We start from the raw sequence: 22,156 nt of genomic DNA on the forward strand, positions 1-22,156 counted from the left end.
CCAACTCCTGTGCCCGCTCTGGCGTCGCCACGTCGGTGAAGTTCATATCCCAACGGGACCGCCGGAGGCGCCACGCCGCAGCGTTGTACGCGCGGGCGCCACGCCGCAGCGTCGTACGCGTGGGCGCCGTCCTGGGCGGTGTCGAAGGTTCCGAGGCCGAGGCGCACGCCGCCGCCCAACCGGATCGAGGCGGAGTAGGTGCTGGACGGACGCACGCGGACGCCGCGGCAGCCCGAACCTCCCCGGCGGCGAGGCGGCATGGTGGCGCGGTGGTGTCGTGTCGGTGGCGAGGAAAGAAAGCGCTAGAGCGAGCGAGAGAGAGCGGCAGAGGCGCTGCAATTTATAGGCGCGCCGGACGCGGTGCGCCAAATCTAGCGCGCGAGCTGCCGCCTTTTCCCGCGTGCGCTAATTTCCCGCCACCGCTGGAGCGCGCTCTAAAAGCCCAGTTTACCGCGCGCGCGCCTTTTGGCGCGGCTGTTGGAGATGCTCTTAAGAAATTAACTCAAATTCAGAGATGTTGTGGTACCATTACGCATTTAAACACGCAGAAAGAATGAAACGTCATTGGCATAAGCAGAGACTGTGGGACATGAGCAAACCATGCTGAAAAATATATGTGCACACACAAAACAGTATATGGAATGCAAGCAAATGAACAGCAAGATTCAGCGACAGGGCCAACGCTAGGCAAGTTCATTTCTCTTCCTGCCAGTTCGAATATTGCCTACGGAGATCAGACGACTGATGGCAGTTCACAGCTGAGAAGATTAATCCCAAGTTACTGTTGGCCAGGACATGTTAATTGCTACAAGTTCACATCACATTTACCAGGGCCTGATATATAGAAGGTTAATTCCTACAAGTTGACATTAAAGGCCCTATGCGCAGCATACAGAATGGAAGAACCGACAGCAAATAGTCCATTTCTGCATCCCAGACAATGGAAATGTAATGCTTGGTACCTGCAGAGCAACCAATGCCATCAGCCAGACTGATTTGTAATATCGACTCATGGAAAAAGTTCAAACTTATCTCACATTTTTTGTTGATTCAAACAGTAAACATTAGCTTCAACATTGTGAAAATTGCGATAAAAGCTCAAAACTGAATCAACTTAGCACTATTGGACAAAACTAACATTATATAGAGAGAACAGCAGTAGGGGATCAATTACTTTGTAGCGGCACACCTTCAATTCCTATTGTTAGCATATTCTCAGGTTTTTCGCTATATCTGGTCTTGTCAATTTTATCATGTGTTCAGTTCTAAAATTATTAAACATCCACAATGATCAAAATCGAAGAAAATGGACTGCACAGAAACCACACCAACAGCCAAAATTTCTTAGAAGAACAGGGCCCTGCTTGGTATCGTTTTCATTGAAAACGAAACCAACATTTGAACAGAGTGCCAGTACACGGGGAATGGCCGAATGCCTACCCAGTCAAGCACAAGGATAATTATAGTTTGGATCAGACAAACAATATTTAACTATAAATATAGACACCTTTGCTTTGCTGAGTTTCTTACAAATTCAGATTATCTGAGAAAATATTTAACTAAACCGCTCAAGATTCGCATAATTATACAATAATAACCGCAAGCAATCATTGGGTATTATAGTGATCCTGAATGAGCAATAATGTGAAAGAAATTGCAAACCCATATTAATATAAGAAGTTTAAAGCCAAATGCTGGGGTGTTTTAGTTATCAAATGTTTGCATTGATGGAACAATAAATAAATCATCATCAAATTTGACACTAGACAGACCAATAAACAGAAAAAAAACTCAATGAAATGTAGCAAGCAGCAAAAACAAAAACAGGAACTACCACCGAAGGACAGGAAAGGAAAAATATTTCATCCTGCTGCTACTAACAGATAGTTACCTGCTGAGTCAATACATCAAGATAGCATGCCTATCCCAACAAATCACATTATGCCCGCGTCTACAAGAATAGGAAGTCAAAGAACCAATGAGATTCCAACAAACAGTTAAATAGCTACAAGGCGGCACTAACTAGATATAAACATACTTCTATAATTCGAGTAAAAAATCAGTTGATCTGATCATAATGAAATTCATAATTAAGTATGTCAATAGGCCAGCAACAAATAAAAAAAAGTCTCTACTGACATCCATAGAATAAACCACATAACTCAACAACAATAATACAAGAATGTCAAATAACTTGGTTTACTTTTACCTGCAGTATAGACACCTTCAAATGGATAATAGTGAAACCAGCGGTAAAAGCGGTAGGATTCGAGAAGTTTCTTAAACTGCAATGATTCAAACTGGACCTGGAAAACGCCTATAAATGTCCACAGTAACACCACATTGTTGTCCTCAGCAAACCCGAGTATCCTTGGGCTCTGACTCCCCTCCTCTGAATTCATGGAAAGTAGCTTATCTAGTGCAACAGTTCTTTCCAGCATCCATGAAGCTACACCATCACAGTCCGTCTTCCACTTCCATGCTTGGACGCAGTAGTCTGACAGGAAGAGGAAACCAAGACCACCACCCTCTGCCCGCATAACGGTGACGGAGCAAGTGTTGACATCGACGTCCACTGGCGCATGTATCACACTAAGGCTCTGCTTATCCAAATTAAATTCAAGTATTCCACAGAAATTCCCTATAAGGAACCAGTACAGGGAATTCCCAACCATCACAGAGCACATGTCATGGTAAACCATGGTGAGTACATCAGGATCGTTGGCCGGAAGCAGCGTCGACACGAGATTGCTCCATACACCAGTGTCCGACGAGTACACCGAGGCCACAGCCTGTGAATGATGTATGCCACTGTTGCCTACCAAGACAACCTGGAAATGGTGGGGCACTCCGTCAGCACGAAGCACCGCTCCGCTAATCATGGTTTCCTCATTGTCAACCCTGGGGGGACGTCTAGGTGGTGCCGGTCACCGGTGACGGGATCCCATACCAGGAGCTGGTTCCGCCGCCAGAGGAAGATGAGCATGAGGCCATGGCGGCATCCGAGGATCGCGTAGGTGTGTAGGGCGTCGATGGGAAAGGGGAAGCGGGCTTGCGGGGGCATCCAGCGTAGGTTCGAAATGGATGGGGGAGATACCTTGGACGAAGCAACCGAGGAGGGGAGGGTTGCGGCGGTGGTGCTCGCGGAAGCGGCGGAGAAATCGGGCGTCGGATACGATGCCGCGCCAGCGCTCGCAGACGAGGAATGCGCGGGGGAGGGAGGACGGCAGCGGGGGTAGGCGGCGGCGGCGGTGGCGGCTGCGGGGGCTGCTCATCTCCTCACCGATGCGAGCTCTGCTGGACTGGAAGAGTGAAGTTGAGAGATGCGGGCTCGAACGTGACAATGAAGAAGGATAGCTCAAAAGGGAAGCCCAAAAGAAGGCTGGAGACTGAGGCCCAAACGAGCCCAAACATTTTAAAATTCGCGAATTGCCGAAACAAAAAAATACTCAAAACAACATAGAGCTGCAAAGGAACGTAGCTAATCATATCTTAGACTTTCCTTCTTGTCTTCGTGCATACGAGGGTGGCCTCGTGAACGCAGCAGACCATTTCTTGGACAAAAGAAACAATGTTGCACACCCATGGTTCCCCTTACGTAATTGGTGGCGATGGCCGCATTGCATAGAGTAAGGTATCACACGGCTTTACTATACCACCCAAAAACCTCTTGTATCACTTAAAAAAAACCTCTTGTATCTTTTTTCTAAGAATTTTAAAAAATGCTACTCCCTAGTGATTTAACGCTCTTATAATTATTTACAGATGGGGGAGTACTTTTTTTAATGAAACATTTTCCACGTGTACGTGTGGATGTAAACTAGGTATGGACAAAATTCTATATTCTCGCAAAAAAAAAATTCTATCGATGCATATTTTTGTTTGTGGGCTACTGCAGGAGGAAACTGCGTGCACTGAAAATGGATCTACTATTTGCTACTATTGGCCTACAAAACTATGTGTGGAGTAGCTTGAAATTAGCGTATTTCCAAATATAATTTTGCAGACATATGTTTGTGGAATTTTTCGTCCTACTCATTTGAAAAATGCCAAGAGGCAAAATGGTGCACTCCTCCATTCCTACCTTAGTGTTCTTTCATTGTCTACGCCTCAAAACTTGTGTTGCTCTCGTCATGTGGATTGATCACTCTTGGTTTGGCACATTGTCGTCTCAGGCCTTGTCCTGATTGGACAATGTGTGACGGCAACAATATTTTTGAGTTTTTCCGTTCATGTTTCTCCTTCTTTTTTTACCTTTGCTCTTCAGTTTTCATATACACATGACGTCAGTGAATCATTGTCTCAGCATCCTTTGTTACAAACAGTTTGTCCCTTGGCTAAATGTGTTCAGCAAGCAGACATTGGGATCCACCATTTGGGATGTGACGGTCAAGCAAAATACTCCCTCCGTTTGGAAATATTTGTCAGAAAAATGGATAAAAATGGATGTATCTAAAACTAAAATACGTCTAGATACATCCATTTCTCCGACAAGTATTTTCGGATGGAGGGAGTATTAAGATATTAAGATAAACATAGGGACTGGAGACAAAGTGATATCGTATATACTTTTAGAGTGTGCAAAGAAAGATGGTTACATAAACGAAGGGCATGTTAACAAGGACTATAATGTTTCAAGACTCTTCAGCATGCTAAAAAAAATAACGAGCATGTATATAGGTCATACATTTGTTTAAAAAAGAACAACTATTAAAACACTTGCCCGCGCATTTCCTTGTTATTATAGCAGGAGCTGATATGATTCTGGTCATTTATGCTTAACATTGTAGACACTGGTATTTTCTTATTGAAAACTGAAAATGTATACACTGCAGCCAAAGAAATAGTCAAGTACTGAGAAGAAACTGCCTTTGGTGAAGCAAATTTCCAGTCTGCCCAAGCAAGATCCTCCGGTAGAAGGGACTCTTCCTTTACAATCATTGTCAGACTACTAAGACTGATCTCTGGAATTTATCAGAAAATGTTATTGAAAAGCAAACTAGGACATTTTCTATCTTCAGAAATAAGGATGCAAAGCGTGTCGGGTAAAGCCCGCTAAAACAACTAGTACAAACTGAACCAACGCCATGATCAAGATCGAACTGGGTTCTCCAATTTTAACTATGAGCGGACATATGCGGCACGGCCCTTGCAACACAAGAAATGACACGAAAAATATAGGATGTAAAGCCTAGCTACACTTTTGAAATAATAAGAATCTGAAGCATATTTCAAATTTATGACAAGAGAAGGGTGAACACTTGTATATAGAGAAAAATGATCTCTTGCCGTTCACATGATTCATCACTTCAGTTTCTTTTTTTCAGAACAAGATTCAGTATTTCAGTGACGGTCTCCTTGCTGAAACTCTTGCTGGGCCATATTGGTGCCCGAACGGAGCTACAGCCCAGCGGAGCATCCGATGTGTTCGTGGGCTTTCAGTCGGAGGCTACATGTGCAGGCATTGTGGCGTCTGATCCGACTACAGCACTTCCCCGCACGAGATCGGCGACATGTCGCCGGCGGCGGCGCCGCTGGAGGACGAAAACCTTCTCTCCGAGATCCTCCTCTGCCTCCCCCGCTGCCGTCCTCCCTTCCCCGCGCATCCGCCGTCTGCAAGCGCTGGCGCCTCCTCGTATCAGACCCCGGCTTCGTGCGCCGCTTCCGCCGCCGCCACCGACGCAGCCCTCCCCTCCTCGGCTGCTTCGTCCTAGACCGGGGAGGCGTCTCCTTCACACCTACCATGGATTCCCCAGATCGTGTCCCCGCCAGGCGCTTCTCCTTGCAGCTCGACGAGGGCAACCGCTTCTGTCTCCTCGGCTGCCGCAATGGCCTTGTGCTCATCTCCAACAATTCACGGAAGCAAGTCCTGGTGTGGGACCCCGTCACCGGCGACCAGCACCACATCGCCTTTCCCCCATGGTTCGACACATACCCGATTCATGGGGCGGTGCTTCGTGCTGCCGGCGAGGTGGACCACTTCCAGGTGGTCCTGGTACAGGTCATATGGGATGAAGGGCATTTGCGAGTGCTCGCCTGAGTTTACTCGTCAGAGACGGGCGGCTGGGGTAATCTTATCTTAATACCAATTCCATCATCGGTTTATTGTGCGGGCATGTCAGCCGTGTTGGTTGGAAATTCCTTCTACTGGCGCCTTGCTGGGTGTTTTTGTGCTATTCTCGAGTTTGATTTGGAGAGGCAGAGCTTATCTGTGATACAAGTGCCAGTTGGTGAGGAGAATAGCTTCACTGTTATGCGGGCCGAGGGTGGTGGGCTAGGTTTACTCTCCGTGTCAGGCTTCACCGCCCAATTATGAAAGAGGAAGGTTGATTGTGATGGTCTTTCATCATGGGGGATGGAAAGAACTATTGAACTGGACAAGCTATTTTCCCTGAATCCAGAGAAGGAGAGAGTGCCCCCGAGAATACATGGGCTTGCTGAGTACAATAATGTGGTGTTCCTGACTAGAGGTGATGAAAGTGTCATCATGCTGCAGCTTGAGTCATTGCAATTCAAGAAGTTTCATGGGATTGGCAAAGGTTTATATCATCATCAATTCGGAAGTGTCTATTTTGCAGGTAATAGCATGCCTTTGAAGTATAGTGACGTTGTGATGTAGTGTTCTGTCCGTATGCTTGTGTGGTGGTGTTTTATGTACCCGGGTGTCTAGACACCCCTTTATCAGCACCGTACATTTACAATTCAATGCCTGGGGATATGTACCAGAGTACAGTAGCTATCTTTTGTTTAATAGGCTTGTTCGGTCGCCAAGCCATGTCGGGACTAGACTGGCACTGTTCCTACTAGGCCGATTCCAACCATTAGGCTGGTCACAATGGGCAGGAACATAAGCTAGTAACCTACACACTTTCCTAGACTATGTTACTACCTCCATAGTGGGTAGGGACATGTATGTAGTGTCATGCAACGATGTATTTATTAGGTCATAGACTCATTGTTTTTTGGAGTATGTGATGTTCCGGTAACTTAGCTAGTTACCACAAGCAGGTCTTTCTTCATTAAATATGTGCCACATAAGCAAAGTTGCATTGGAGTGTGTGATGTTATTTTTAAGTTCCTGCCCATTGTGACCGGCCTTACCTGAGACGTCAAAAGGACATGCTGAAAAGACGTGTCTTCTTGGACATGTTGAAACTGTAGATATGAGAGAGGGTAAGCGCATTGATAAAAAGAAACAAAGGGTGGCTAGACCGCTAGAGTGCCTGTATGTGTCTGAAGCAGCGGGAGCAAAGTAAAAAAAGGCTACTTACATTTTACTACTCAGTGGGATCTTCTGCGAGCAATGTATATACTCTGGTTCACAAAAATACTGTTTGGGAAAGGGATACAGAAGAAGCCACATAGTTCTTTACATAAGTAATCTGAGACCTCCAGAAAATTACTGCATGCATGTTGGACCGTGGCTAACATGCACCGGTTATGAGTAGTCTCATCGAACTAACACGCTTGACCTGCTGCCAGCCCACGCATAGGCCTAGCGCCTGTTGCCTAGACCGTTCTTTATCTTAAATGACCTGTTTAAGTACTGTGGCACTGCAAATCGTATGCTGATGTGCAGACCATAGCACGAATCTCAGCGGAGCTGAACAGGCAGATAAGGGGGGGTCTGGACTCCGGGTGCCATAGCACCTTTTTGTTTATGTTATATATGGTTATGAACTGGAAAAATATTTGTCAGCGGTACCTAGTTTAGGGAGGGATGTTGTTGTTTTGAATATTCCAACATTATTAATTCTTGTTATCACTAGGCTGTGTGGTACCTGAAAACTAGCTTGAAGTGACTAAAACATCAAACGCATAGCTCAATAAGTATATTTGGAAGCTTATTAAAGCATGTTTGTGTAATTCAGTATCATTACCTCTACTGATCTTGCTAAGAAGCCTACAGAAATTGAGAGCACATAAATGTGTACTCAATGATGTTTGGTTGTGCCCTAGGGGAAAAGCCAGGAACTTATCTGAAGGGTTAGGTGGGTGCCATATTTGTCACTGAAATGAAGAAAGTTTCCAAGAGGTTGGAACCACTGGACATTTTCCTTTGGAATTGCATGCAAAGTAGATGATAGGAAAAGGTCCTGTGGTTCCCAACTTTCCATTCCTACGAGCTTCGCAGGATATTTTTTGTAGTAGAATTAATCCTTCAAAATTCCTTTGAACTGAAGAGGCCCTTAGTTGTTTTTCTGAAATTACACATGTGAGTTTAACTAAATATCTTCAGTGACGCCTACTCGTATCGATTCACTGTTTGGCTTTCCGTAGGAATGTCTTTGGTAGATACAGTGTTTGACTTCTTATGGTAGTAGGCACCAGCATTGGTGGTGGACAGGATGGAGCTGAACTTTTGCACAATACATAAGATGATTGTTTGGGTAGATATGCTATTATGTTTTTTGGTTGAGCAGGTAAGCATATCTTCTGCATGTAAGTTCACGTATCTGAAATGTTTGTGCGAAAAAATATATTGCTCATCTTTTTGCTACTATTTCGCGATTACCAAATAGATTGCTTTTGGTAGTGTGGGCTGTTCTCCCTCTAGCATGTCAGCTAGCTTTGCTGCTGGCTAGCCAGGACTTGAGATCGAGATCGCAGGAGATAAATAGGGTCTGGGATAGTGACGAAGCTAGATCAAAGAAGGGGATTTTTCACTCATTCATTGATTAGCCTGCTATATTTTTCTTCTCCCTGTGCCCTCTCCCCTTCTGTTCTCCCTGCCCATGTATATATATCCTCTCTCATGTAAATAAACTCTTTTTAATTTACTGTCGGGGCCTCCCATACAGTTTCTGCTCAAAAGTTTTGTTTCTTATGCCATGAAAGTGTAAAATGGTGACCTGTATTTTGTATTGAAGGGAATATTAATTAATAAAATGATGTATGATCCCTTGCTTCAGGATTTTACAAGATAAATTATACTAAATCTAATTTGTTAGTGATTACCTAGCTCATGCCTTCTTAAAAAATGCTTATTAGCTACTGACCAGATGTTTCTGCTTTTCTACTCCATGAGCCCATCATATGTCCATGATGTTCCAGCAGATCGATTCAGTTGAGCGCCTGCACCCAAGCTAAGCCATTCTCCATCCCGTTGTGTGCTTCAGGTGGCTGGTGACATCTCTCAGTTCCCATGTGTGCTTTGGGAGGATAAGTTCCAGCCGCTCTCGATCGTTGCGTCCACTAATCCCAAGCACAAGAAACCAAGACGCGGTGTGATGCGCCGGCTACTTGATGGCTTGGGGATGGGTGGTCGTGAAAGCAGTCTTCTTTGATCTAGACATCGACGAGTTCCGGACTTATCCTTCGAAGGAAAACAAGGACTAGCGTATATGGCGCTCTTTGGAAACGTTGATTGGATAGGGACCGGTCGTGTACACCCATAACATCAGCATAACCAGCTTCATCAGGGTGTCGCGAAGCTCTGTTTTTATTGACACCTTGGGACATGTCTGCACCAAGATTTCCAAGGGTTCAACACATGCGGAGAATGCCATGGCGTGATTGGAGGACTTCTTTGTTGGTGGTGCTCCTTTGAGTACCGGGACGTGATTTCCAGGGTGAAAACCCAAGGTCTGGCATTTATTGGTTGTGCCTGGCAATGATCTTGTTGAAGACATTGTTTTGGAACCGCGGTCTTTCTTCAGGGTGAAAACCTACGATCTTTGATCAGGCAACGACAACGCTTGTGCTTGGCTTGTAAGAGCATCAAAACAATTAATACACTCAATTGATTGGTAGTGATTTCAAAACATTCCTTTATTCATCTGTATGAAAATGCCCAAATCTGTTGAGCCAAGTCTCTTTTTCCCCGAAAGGTGTTTCACCGATAGTTAATCACCTGAAAAAAAAATATGTGGACAGAATAAAATATGGGCATAAGAAGAAAACATGGGCATTTGAGAGATGTAATGTGCACCTGAAAGCTAGTCATCATGTTATCAAGCAACCCTTGAGCAGCCAGCTAAGATGCACTCCTATGTTCTGAACAGCCAAACACAGCATGAATAACATATAGTTATTATCTCTAAAAAATGCTAAGGAATCAGCATCGTACACAAACAGAACCAAAAATAAATAAAATAAAGGCATGAGAACTATTTCTAAAAGGGTTATAGCTGTAGGTTTGTACCTTGACACAACTTTGCCTCCTCAGAAGCTTTCATCTTTTCTACTCCAAACAAAGCAGCAATTAGAAATTAGAATCAGCAAGCGATATATATACATATATTGACAATTACATTAACTATTGGAACTAGTTAATTTATAATTTCATGACAACATGCTGTTAATATTTCAGGATTAGTTACAGTGTACATCTATTTGTTACTTACACGGGTTATCCTTGGCAGCGTTTAAAGAAACTGAAACTTTGAAACCACTGGAAACACTTCCTAGAGAATGGACTCTTCGTATATTGGTTCATAACCACTCCATGAAGATCGTGGATCAGTGAGCGGATGCCGCAAGATCTCCTGGTCAAACTGAGGCCTGATGGTGAGGCGGCATGTGCTTAGACAATTTGAAGGGAACTTTTAAACATGAAATATATATGATATTTTCGCACAGAGCTATTGAAACACAATCTGCAGTTAAATTTTGTAAGGAAAATTTCCTACAGTTTTCAGTCAAAATTAAAATTATGAAACTCCAACCCTCCATGTACCATAACAATCTGTTTTTTGTTATTCTATATAGGAGATCAGACAGCAAAGATTTGACAACAATTCAGAAAATGAACCAATAAACATTAATTGTCCATACGATCTGGAAAGGATATGGTTCTACTATCAAGAAACAGTAGAACAACAGAGCCCACATCTCAGTGCCTAAAATGAAGTAAAGTGCAAAGAAAAGAAGAGAGTTCGGTTTCCGCCTAAATGTAACAGAGCATTGCTGCCTCAAATGATCCAATAAACATGCATCCTTGGGTGACAAATAATACATACATTCGTCCATATCATGGCAATAAATAATAAGAAAATCATGTGGGATTACCTCACGGCTCACGCCGTGGTAGCAAGATAGTAGAGGAAGATTAGGAATGGCCAGCCATGGAGCAATCAGGAACTGCCTGCTACATGATACAAATGCCGCGAGGGAGGAGCAGCAAGCGACGTAGATAGAGATGCATGAAGCGGAAACATATATATGCATAAAGCAAATTAACGGCAGGGCGGTTAATTTAGGAGATTAATAGGGGATTAACACAATGTGCTAGTTACCTTGTTGTGGGACTTGTCCATGGGACCATGACGTAGCAGCAGGCAACAGAGGTATGGTTCTTTATAGTGCAGATGCTGGAGATCACGCCACTACACCGGCCGTTGAACAAAAGTCTTGGGTGGCAGTAGGCGACATGCGGTCCACGATAGGAGTCTTCAAATTCGTCCCCTTCAGCTAAGGCAACAGTATCTGCAGGCGCTTGGAACATAATGGCACAACAGCTCGGGGAAGGCAGGGAGATTGTAAGAGGAAGATGAGGGCGACGCCCTAGGCCACCGGCGGTCCGTCCGGATGCCTCAAATCGGGAAGCCAACACCTCTACTTCTGCCATGTTTTTTGTTCTCCCAAGATCTGAAGTTTGTACAACCGGATACTCCAAATCCGTTAGCTGAATTGACTCATTAAAAAAAGGCTTGATGTTCCTGTTTGTAGCATCAGAACCTGAATCTTGCTTTTCCTTCTTCGATTTGGTACCCTAGTGGTAGATGTGGATTGCAATATAGAAGGAGAGGTGGTTGGGTTGGGTGTTCCATGGCCTGGGCTAGGAGAAGATGATACTGCTGCGGATTGATGATAGAATGAAGAAGCAAAGTGATAATGGGACGCTCTGTCTCCATCAGTCCTTGTATTTGTGGTGGAGGCTACGGAAAGGGCAGACCCATAGATTAAAGGGGAGAACATCTTCGTCAGTTACTCTAGCGCAGAAGATGAAAAGAGCCATGGATTACGGTGGAGGAAGTAGTAATTGAGGAGACGATCAGACCGCATTGCTTCGACAGTTCAGACTTGGAGCGGGGCGGCCGTGCGGGAGGAAATAATATAACCTTTTTCCAGCGTGGCTGTAGCCTGTAGGTTAGGCCCGGGAATCAGTCTGATTGGTTGGTGCTTGCAAATTGAACGCTTACGTGGCATCACGCTGATGTGGATAGTGTGCATGTTGAGAGAATTGTTAGTAGTGGGGATCAACTTCTTAAGAATGTATGATTCCGAATGATTTGGTAAGGTAGATGGTTCAGCATTTGCCTCTGCATGAGGTATTTGCACCATTGCTCTTTTTACCTTTACTGAGAGAATGTGGCGAAAATACTTGAGAATGTGCCAACAGTAGAAGTTGAAAGTGTGCCACTACAGCACAATTTACCTACTGATAATCTCTGTTTCCGTTGCTGGTTCTTTTCCAGCAATGCTGTGATGATTCAACCTTGCTGTTTTTGGTACAATTTCTTTATGATGAAGCTAATGATTACTGTTTGTATCATAAGAAATTGTGAGGTTGCATAACTTCAACGTCTTTTCGATGGATGAATAGTTCAAAATGGTTTGACTAATGTCATTGTTTACTCCACAGGTACCTAGAATTGTGTTCCGGTTACTGAGATGGAGGAATGGGCTTGCTGTAGGTTCTTCCAGTTTGTATGCTTCACGCCCCGGTCGAGCCTTTCGATTGCATGCATCAATCAACCGGGAAGTGGACACAACAATTAGTAGATGTTAATCCTTAAATTCGCAAAATTCTCTCTGTTGTTGTCTGGTCTCTGGACACAATTAGCCGACTGGTATGAGGGAAACACAGCGACTTGCTTCGGTTAATTAGTATTTGTGGTGCACCTGCTTTATGCTTTCCAAGCAAGCACGTTGAAACAAGCTTGTCTGATTCCATTTGCTCATGGTTTTGTGTATCTGTTAATCTCCGCACTGTTTTTGTTTGATTATGATCCATGTCGAATCAAGACGGCGGGAGATTCCAATATGTTGAATTTTAACTTTTGTCCCATTTTGTGCGGACATCTTTGTCTGATCTTTTATCTGATTCTGGCCAGTGAATGCTGAAGTGTGAGGAAGCAAAACACATTTGATAAAAGGCTCCCGTTTCATTTGTGGTTCAGAAAACTCGTCAGCGTGAATCGCTGGTTAAACTGAACTTGTTTTTCCCCGTGTGTAGTGCACAAGACAAGCTGATTGTCGGCCAGAAACCGAAAGCATTCTCCACCACGTTATTAAATCCGATCAAGCTTCTATTCTTCGTGCGCTTGATGACACGCGAATTCACATTTTCTTTGTGCCGGGAAAGGCAATATCAGCTCGGAGCGGAGTTTCAGTGCACGGCGGCATTGGTGCACTTTTATCCTCGTCGTGCACTGCATGCATCATGATGCGAGGAACCAGCAACAGGTTGTAATATAGGAACAATACGTGGGTCATATACTACATGCGGGTGATACTAAATACTCACATTGCGGTCCAGTATGGTGTGTCCGGCGCCCGGTTTGCGTTATCACTTGTACCAAACATGATGGCATCCTATGCGAAAATCGGCCCAGGTACGCTTGCATGTGGTAGATGATATGGCCCAATAAGTACCTGGCCAACATTTTGCGCGCCTGTTGTTTTAGCCTGGACCCGCGCATTTCGAATCACTTAATATAGCCAGCCCGGGCGTGGCACATAAAAGCAAAAACGTAATTCGGAAGATCTCGGTGTTTCGGCTGGGTCTATTGCATGCTCGACAGAAGTATGGAGTTCGTCGACATGGAGGGGCAGGTAAGGTAACAATTTTGAAGCTATGTTCTTGCAATATGGAGTTCTTCTAATTGAGTATTATTTCTTTTTTTTCCATCTTAGATCAACAGCTAGTTTGATTCCTGACTGCGCCGACGCGTCGCAAAGAGTTCGGGATGTCTTGCATGCGCCATCAAATTGTTGGTCAGGATCATCTAAGGCTTGCCAACGAATGGAAGCACTGGCAGAAAATAATGGGCAGCATGCAGCTGGTGCAGTGCTTGAAGCCTCAGGAAATGTTGAAATCAATAGATCCATCGAAAACCTCGGCGAGGGCTCGGCTTCTTGTGCGGCTAGTGTCCAAGCTGGATCTTGCGATGTTCATGTACCAGATGCAAGTGGAGAAGCAACTTCAACATGGAAACGAAGGTTGGTAACTAAATCAATTGTGTATTGAAATTAGATTTGTGTTACAGACCAAATGATAAGAGATTATTAAGTTTTATTTAGGTTAATTTAAAACCAACGTAGGATAATTTTAATTATTTTACTTAGGTTGTTTGCTTAAATAGAAACAACGATGTAAAAAAAACTTATTAGGATGATATTTTGTGTGCTGGCGCATGCATGGGGTATGGTTTGTGTGGTGGTCGTGCTATATGCAAAATGATGGCATGGAGTTGAGAAGAATGGCGTGGCGCAGCACGGTCTCGGCAACGGATGTGTGACGACGCGCGTAGGGAGGTGGCGTTGTCTGACGTTGTGATGGCGTCGCGTCGGTACATGCTCTGAAGATGGATCGGTGGAAGATGGCGGCAGCAGCCTCTGAAAGGGCATCGAACCGGTGAGTGCCCTAGAGCAGGTGGTTTAGTTGGGCCTCGGGTTTTAGATGTCAGGCATTGGTGCGAGGTCTGTTTGGTATTTGGCCCGGACTCTCGGCACCCCTTCATCAGTTAGATAGGAGTAGCGACAGATGTTGGGAAGATGGTGGCTTCAGACTTATCGCTGTATTTCTTTGTAAGGTATTTGTGAATAATCAATAAAATGGCCGCATGCATCTTCCAGATGCAGAGGCCGGGGGTCATCCTCCTTTTTTAAAAAAATTCAAAATAACATTACCAAGTGCATATATTGTCATCAATACTACTGCTGCTGTTGCTACTATCACAACCATCCCCACTTTCGGGGGATAGAAAACATGTCTCATCTTAGTTGGGTCTTCCGTAGAATGCCTGGCATGTGTTACTACCTCCGTCCAAGTTGGTCCTTCTTTCTATTTTGAGTCATACTTTGACCGTGCATTTGACTAGTAAAATATAAGTGATATACCACCAAGATTATACTCTTAAATTCATATTTGAAAGTACTGTCCAATGGTATTATTTTCTGCCAAGTACTCTCTCTTTAGTGATCTAAACGCTTTTATATTTCTTTATAGAAGGAGTATAACTTATATTTCATTAGTAAATTTTGTGGGCAAATTTTGACCCAAAATATGAAGGAGACTAATAAACTCGCATAGAAGAAGCGTACTTGCATGTGGTCCAGGCTCGGACCTACACATAACGAAGCATTTTGTCAAACAACAAATATAGCGAAGAAATGGACTAATTTTGTGAATCAAAATATGAATAAATGGAACTGAAAAAACTGAAATGAAATACGACGAACACGTACGCTTGATTACAAAACATTTTAGAGGTAATTACAACAGGGAGGAGGACGTGGTGCCTAGTTTTTTGCGGAACCCTCCTGGAATAATTTTCTTCTTACAAAAGAGCCCTCGGATTGAAACAACACAAATTGTAATAATAAAAACTTGTCAAGCTGGGTTTCAAACACTCGATATGTCACTCGCATGTGGCCGTGCCTAGCCAATAGACCAAATCACATGTACATGACTGCAGATATTCGCATACTTTATATACTATGTCTGATCAACATAAATGAAGAAATTTATTCCAGGAAAAAAGTACTGGGTCAATGATTCGCCCTAAGGCCATATAGCGGCCACAAATAGCAATCCAACCCACAAAATGTAATATTAAAAGTATAAATTTCTCTTTGTAACAGAATGTGCTCGTGTGGGTAAAACAACCGCAGTGCGGCCCATTTTCAACATGTTAGTTTTTTTCATTTTAAAAGTTTATAAAAAACCATACACTATAATAATGTGTTAAAATTATATACACAAAGTTAAAATTAAATAAATAAATTTTTTCATAAAATATGTATGCAATAATTTAACAAAAATAAACATTATTTAATTACTATAATTATGAAAAACAATATAATTTTAAAAAGTGCTGGCATTTTTAATTAAATTTTAAAGTAATTTTAGAAAGTTTCATATATTTAAATAAATTCTCTTATAAGTTTAAAATTTTACATGTATTTAATAAAATATTCATGTAGCATATAAAGTTTTCATGCTTCAAGAAAATGTTTGTGTTGTTTGAAATTTATATAGTATATAAAAGATTGTGTGTATAAAAAAGAAGTAGCCTAGTGCGCCCTCAGATTGCAGATCCTCACATGAATAATACTTGAATTATACAAACATTTTTATAATTCATAAATATTTTAAATTATATGAATATGTTTTAAAATAAAATGAGAATTCTTTTTAAAATGACATGTAAAATGCAAGTCTCGGGTTCATAGTGTGTATAAAGCATATGAATCCTTTCATGACAACATGTGTAAATGTTCAATTGGCTAACCACACTTGCATGTTAAATGCAAGTCTCGGGTTCGAACCTCCACCAGACCAGTTTTATTTTTTCCTCTATGAGGGCCCATTTGTAAAAATAATAATTTCAGGTGGTTTTCCAAAAAAACTAGGCCACACGCCCTATTTCCTGCCGTCTAGTTGCTGACACTGAGCCCCATGCCACGCTGGAATGCCTTGTCAGCATTGTGGATGTATATACATGAGATTTGAACCGTGTTTGCACATCCATGCCAAGTTATGAACCAGTTTGATGTATTTTTCAAGTTCATGCACTAAAGTGAACATCCATGACAACTTCAGGCACCACCGGCGTATTTACCTCAACATTTTATTATGTCAAGCAGACATTTATTGCTGCACCATTCAGACCTTGACGTTCTTGCAAGCCTCTAGTGAAAAACTGTAGAAGGCCAAGCTTGCACAAGATAAAATAACCTCAAATTTTTGAAAAGCAACATGAGCCTCTCACCACAATTGATGAAAAATGTAAGACCGTTGAGCACACAATTGAGAAGACACCCATTGCAAGACAGAACATTGAACTGTTTCTTCATCGAAGGATATCGTACAAAAAAAAGGAGTTGAGAACACATATAAGGAACATTAATCGGAACATGCTTGAGAGCACCAATCCCGTTGTCACCACAAAACCAAGTCAAAGCACGAGACGACAATTTGCGTGATCAAGAACTATGAATCCGCATCGGAATGTGGGAGCTTTGGAAGCATCGGAATGCAATTGTTTTCGACGGTGCGTCACCGTCGGTGGAGAGGCTCATGGACAGGGTAAAATCTGAGTGCGAGGTATGAACATCTGCGGGTCTGTTCAAAGGTAAGCTAGAGGGGTTCCTGGGTGGGTTACACCGGTGGATGTGTAGGGAGGAGTAGGCTTGTGGGCGTTTGAGTGGAGTGGGTACGGGTCGTAAGGCCGTACTTGTGTGTGATGTAATCGTGGAGGCATGCTTTGCCCTTCTTCTTTAATATATGATATGCACACTCGTGCATATTCGAGAAAAAAGAACTATGAATCCGCGAAACTGAGACATGTCGTGCCCCGGCTTGCCCATGTCAATAGCTAAGCCCACAAACTGAGGTGGACACAATGAGCCAACCGGGATGTTAGATGTAATGATTTGGTTCGATTTAGTAGCATTTACCTTGTGGTTCATTTGCCATATTATTTGGAAGCAAGCTTGCCTGCTTGATGATATTTGATTACATTTTTATGTGTGTCTTCCTCACTTTTCCATTCGTTCTTACATAATGTGGTCACCCGCTGCAAATTAAAAACATTTTTTCCATATTGGAAAAAAAGTGACACTTTCAACAATGATCAGATGAAATTTGAGATACATCAAATTAGATTTGCCTGATCCTATGCAATGCAGGTGTAGTTACCCTTGGAGTGCACTACGTGCCACGCAAAAATGGTGTTGCAGATAGCTACAACAAAACGAAGAAGTTGAGTCAATCAGTGATCATATAAACTACTCCTAGTGTAGTGTCAAAAATGTTCTTATATCATGGGACGGAGGGAGTAGCATAGTGATGAAATCTTCTGAGTTTAAACTGGAAACACCACCAATTACCTCGGTAGTGGAGTACAAAATTCCGCTGCATGGTTGATTTTCGTCGGTAGACAATGGTTGTGTTCGTGGGCTCTTTCTTCCAGTGGGCCGAATTTCATTCGGTATTACCTTTTAAGTTAGGTCACATTGCACTTGACCGGTTCACCCACAGTGCGGCGGCCACAAATCCCCTCAAGTTAGGGTTTCTTTTCCTCCAGGCGACGGCGATCGCCTTGGAGACTTGCTCTACCCTGCCCCCCTTCCGTTCGCTCGCCGCCGGGGCCTGGCTCCGGGACGGCGACTCAAGGGAGACGCTAGGGATCTACCGCTCGCGGAACAGGTTTATTCTTTGGGCGATAGTTTCAAGATGTCAGATCCGTCTTCAAGCTCGGGCGCGGCCTTGAGCGACATGGAGGCGATGATGAAGGAATTAGGGTTGAAGGAAGATGAACTGGAAGATGTGGTGATCGAAGAAGATGAACTCCCTGAGGAGGCTACAAGATGGATGGCTCTAGCCCGTGTCCATACGGACAAACCCTACAGCCAGTACTGGTTTTTCCGCAACATGCGTGTGGCATGGGATCTAGCGCAGGAGGTGAATTTTCGCCCCCTTGAAGATAACCTTTACACCCTTCAGTTTTCATGCCTCGGTGACTGGGAACGTGTGATGGAGGAGGGACCATGGTCTTTCAAGGGGAAATCGGTGGTGTTAGCACCATATGATGGATTCACAAAACCGTCCTTGATTGATCTGAACAAGGTGGAAATATGGATCCAAATCCACGATCTGCCGGAAGGTTACTTCTGCAAGATTAAATCGCTGTCCTCGACAGTGGGAGAGTTTATTTATGCCGAGCCAAAAATCTCAAGATTTCGAAGGGAACTTCTGCAGAGTCCGTATAAGGATAGATGTAAACAAGCCGCTCAAGAACGCGGTGTCTCTCGTCATCAAGAGGCAGAAAGAGGTAGTCAGAGAGATTTTTAGGGTCAAATATGAAAGACTCCCGGATTGGTGCGCTGTATGTGGTCATCTGGGTCACAAGTATAAGGAGTGTGGCAATGGCATCCACCCTCCTGAAAAAGTGGTGTTCAAGGATCTTCAGGCTTCCTGGTTCAGAGGGCCAGGGCGCGGCCCAGGAGAAGGAAGGGGCTCGGGAGGTGGCCGTGGAAGGGGCCGATCAAGCACTGGAAGAGGAAGAGGGAATACCCAAGGACAGCAGGATTATGAGGTTGACCTCTCGATGGGCAGGCATGGAGATTATGATATGGAGGACGCGGAAGCAAACAGGAAGAGGGGAGCACCGCAAGACGCAGCCGTGATGGTACCAGCTACTATTCAAAATCAAGTGGGCAACACTCTGCTTGCCCTGCCGCCTCCACCTGTAGCGAGCCCCTCTTCAAAACAAGAACCAAAAAGGAACAAACAAACTCCACAGATCGTTGAGAAGGGGAAGGACAAGAATGCAACAACAAACAAACCAACTGATGCGCGCTTGGCGGGCCCCCTAGTGGGGCCGCGCCCCGCGCAATGAGTATACTATGTTGGAACTGTCGCGGGGCTGGCAAACCCGCGACAGTTCGAGAGCTTCGCGACCTAGCGAAGCAGCATGCCCCCTTTATACTTTGTATCTTAGAAACTCAAATAGAGGGAACTCGTGTTGAGAATTTAGTTGGTACTCTTGGTTTTGATAAAAGTTATGCAGTTAGTAGTTCTGGTAGAAGTGGGGGTCTTGGAATTTTTTGGAAGGATTCAATAAAAGTTGAAGTTCTTGGTTATTCTGAGTATCACATTGATGTTGATGTGGATGATATTGTTGATGAACAAATTCGAGTGACCTTTGTCTATGGGGAGGCGCAAGTCAACCAAAGATATAAAACGTGGGATATGCTACGAGGAATCACAGGCATAAGTACATTACCATGGATAGCCATGGGTGATTTCAATGAGGTAATTCATGCCCATGAACATGATGGAGTAGCAAACCGAAGTCAGGCGCAGATGGACTTGTTTCGGGATGCTCTAGATACATGTGGGTTAACAGACATCGGCTATACAGGGACAAATTGGATGTTTGAGAAAAAGGTTTCAGGAGGGACCTACACTAGGGTTCGGCTGGATAGAGGAGTTGGTAATGCAGCATTTGTATCAGCTTTCCCTAATGCAAACATTGAGCATAAAAGCGCAGCGTCGTCTGATCATCTATTTTGCTCCGTTTGCGCGACGTGCATGCATGCAGCAGGGGCCCCCGTCCCTTTAAATATGAGTTGTGTTGGGAGCGGGACGAGGCGCTGCCTGGGGTTGTGGAGACCGGATGGGCGAGAGTGGCAGGTGATTCGGTGGAATCTTTGCATGGAAAGCTGCAGGGACTGTCGGCTGATTTGACCCACTGGGAGCGTACCCACTTTGGCAGTGTGAGGCGAGAAATCGACCAGCTTAAACGACAAGTGCAGATTCTGCGTCAGATCCCAGGCCGTACAGGACCATGCCATGCAGAATTGAAAGCGACGGATAGGCTGGTTGAACTACACCATCGAGAGGAGATTTTATGGCGCCAAACAGCAAGGCTAGAGTGGCTGGCTCATGGAGACAAAAACACTTATTTTTTCCACCTCAGAGCAAGCAGATGCCGAAGGAAAAACCAAATCAAAGCACTCCAACGTCCAGATGGGCAGATGACTGAGATTAATAGTGAGATGGAGGCTATGACCACGGCTTTTTACAAGGAACTGTATACCTCGGAGGGGACCCATAACATGGACCAGGTCTTAGATACAGTACCAAGAAAGGTAACTTCGGAGATGAATCAGGTCTTGAATGCGCCATATAATCATGAGGAAGTGAAAACCGCTTTGTTCCAGATGTTCCCAACAAAAGCGCCGGGGCCGGATGGGTTTCCAGCCCACTTTTTCAAAAACCACTGGGATATCTGCAAAGAAGAGGTTACAAAAGTGGTTATAAAAATTGTTGAAGGTCAGGAGTCAGCCGAAAGTATAAATGAGATGGTGCTTGTTTTGATTCCGAAGGTAAAAAACCCCACGCTCCTTACTCAGTTCCGCCCTATAAGTTTATGCAACGTCCTTTACAAGATAGCATCCAAGGTGATTTCTAACCGGCTAAAGTTAGTTTTGCCTGATATAATATCAGAGGAGCAATCAGCCTTTGTTCCTGGGAGGTTAATCACTGATAACATCATAACTGCATATGAGTGTCTACACTTTATGAAGCGGAACAAAGCGAAAAAGCATCAGTCATGTGCGTTGAAGCTTGATATGATGAAGGCATATGATAGACTGGAGTGGTCTTACCTACGAGCAATCATGCTCAAACTTGGCTTCACCAACAGATGGGTGGACATCGTAATGAGCCTGGTAACCACGGTAAAATTCTCGGTCATGTTTAATGGTAAGAGATTGGAAGAATTTATACCATCAAGAGGACTAAGACAAGGGGACCCAATATCTCCCTACTTGTTCTTGTTAGCAGGAGAGGACCTGTCGTGCCTACTCAAATCTAGAAGAGAGTCATCCAACTTGCAAGGTATACAGGTGGCACCGTCGGCGCCACCGGTCAACCATTTGCTATTCGCTGATGACAGCCTGCTGTTTTTCAAGGCAAACGGTGAGGGAGCTAGCGAGGTGAACCTGGTTTTGGATCAATACTGTCAGGCATCAGGCCAGAGAATCAATCATGCTAAATTTTCTATTTTCTTTAGCAAGGGGGTGCCAGAAAGTACAAGACAGGAAGTAAAAACCGGACTTAATGTCCAGAACGAAACTTTGAACGAAAGTACTTTGGGATGCCATCAGACATTGGAGGTAGCAAGAATGGTGCTTTTAAATACCTAAAAGATCGACTATGGAGTAAGATTCAGGGATGGATTGCACAGGCCCTGTCATCTGCTGGAAAAGAAGTCCTTCTCAAATCTGTTGCCCAGGCAGTGCCGGTCTTCTCCATGTCTTGTTTCAAACTACCTAGAGGTTTATGCGAGCACTTGAACATGCTGATCAGAAAGTTCTGGTGGGGGGCGAAAGATGGCAAACGAAAACCTCATTGGGTATCATGGAAAACAATGTCACAACCAAAAGGTTTGGGATATTTGGGGTTTAAAGACTTTGA

The 22,156-nt window shown here is 44.0% G+C and overlaps 1 protein-coding gene across 1 annotated transcript; it reads right to left on the bottom strand.

The window, feature by feature from the left end:
* Positions 1–643: 643 nt before the first annotated feature.
* LOC123143308 (uncharacterized) lies at positions 644–3,293 on the bottom strand. The gene is made up of 3 exons (XM_044562172.1): positions 2,210–3,293; positions 1,892–1,951; positions 644–962 (listed from the first exon to the last, which is right to left on the bottom strand). The coding sequence occupies exons 1-2, from the start codon at positions 2,880–2,882 to the stop codon at positions 1,935–1,937; spliced, it is 690 nt and encodes a 229-aa protein (XP_044418107.1). The 5' UTR covers positions 2,883–3,293; the 3' UTR covers positions 644–962; positions 1,892–1,934.
* Positions 3,294–22,156: the final 18,863 nt, after the last annotated feature.

This window comes from Triticum aestivum, chromosome 6D, assembly GCF_018294505.1.
Source record: "Triticum aestivum cultivar Chinese Spring chromosome 6D, IWGSC CS RefSeq v2.1, whole genome shotgun sequence".
Classification (NCBI taxonomy): Eukaryota; Viridiplantae; Streptophyta; class Magnoliopsida; order Poales; family Poaceae; genus Triticum; species Triticum aestivum.

What these genes read in the sequence shown, in the direction of transcription:
- LOC123143308 (XM_044562172.1), bottom strand. Translation starts at nt 2,882, where the DNA reads ATGATTAGCGGAGCGGTGCTTCGTGCTGACGGAGTGCCCCACCATTTC.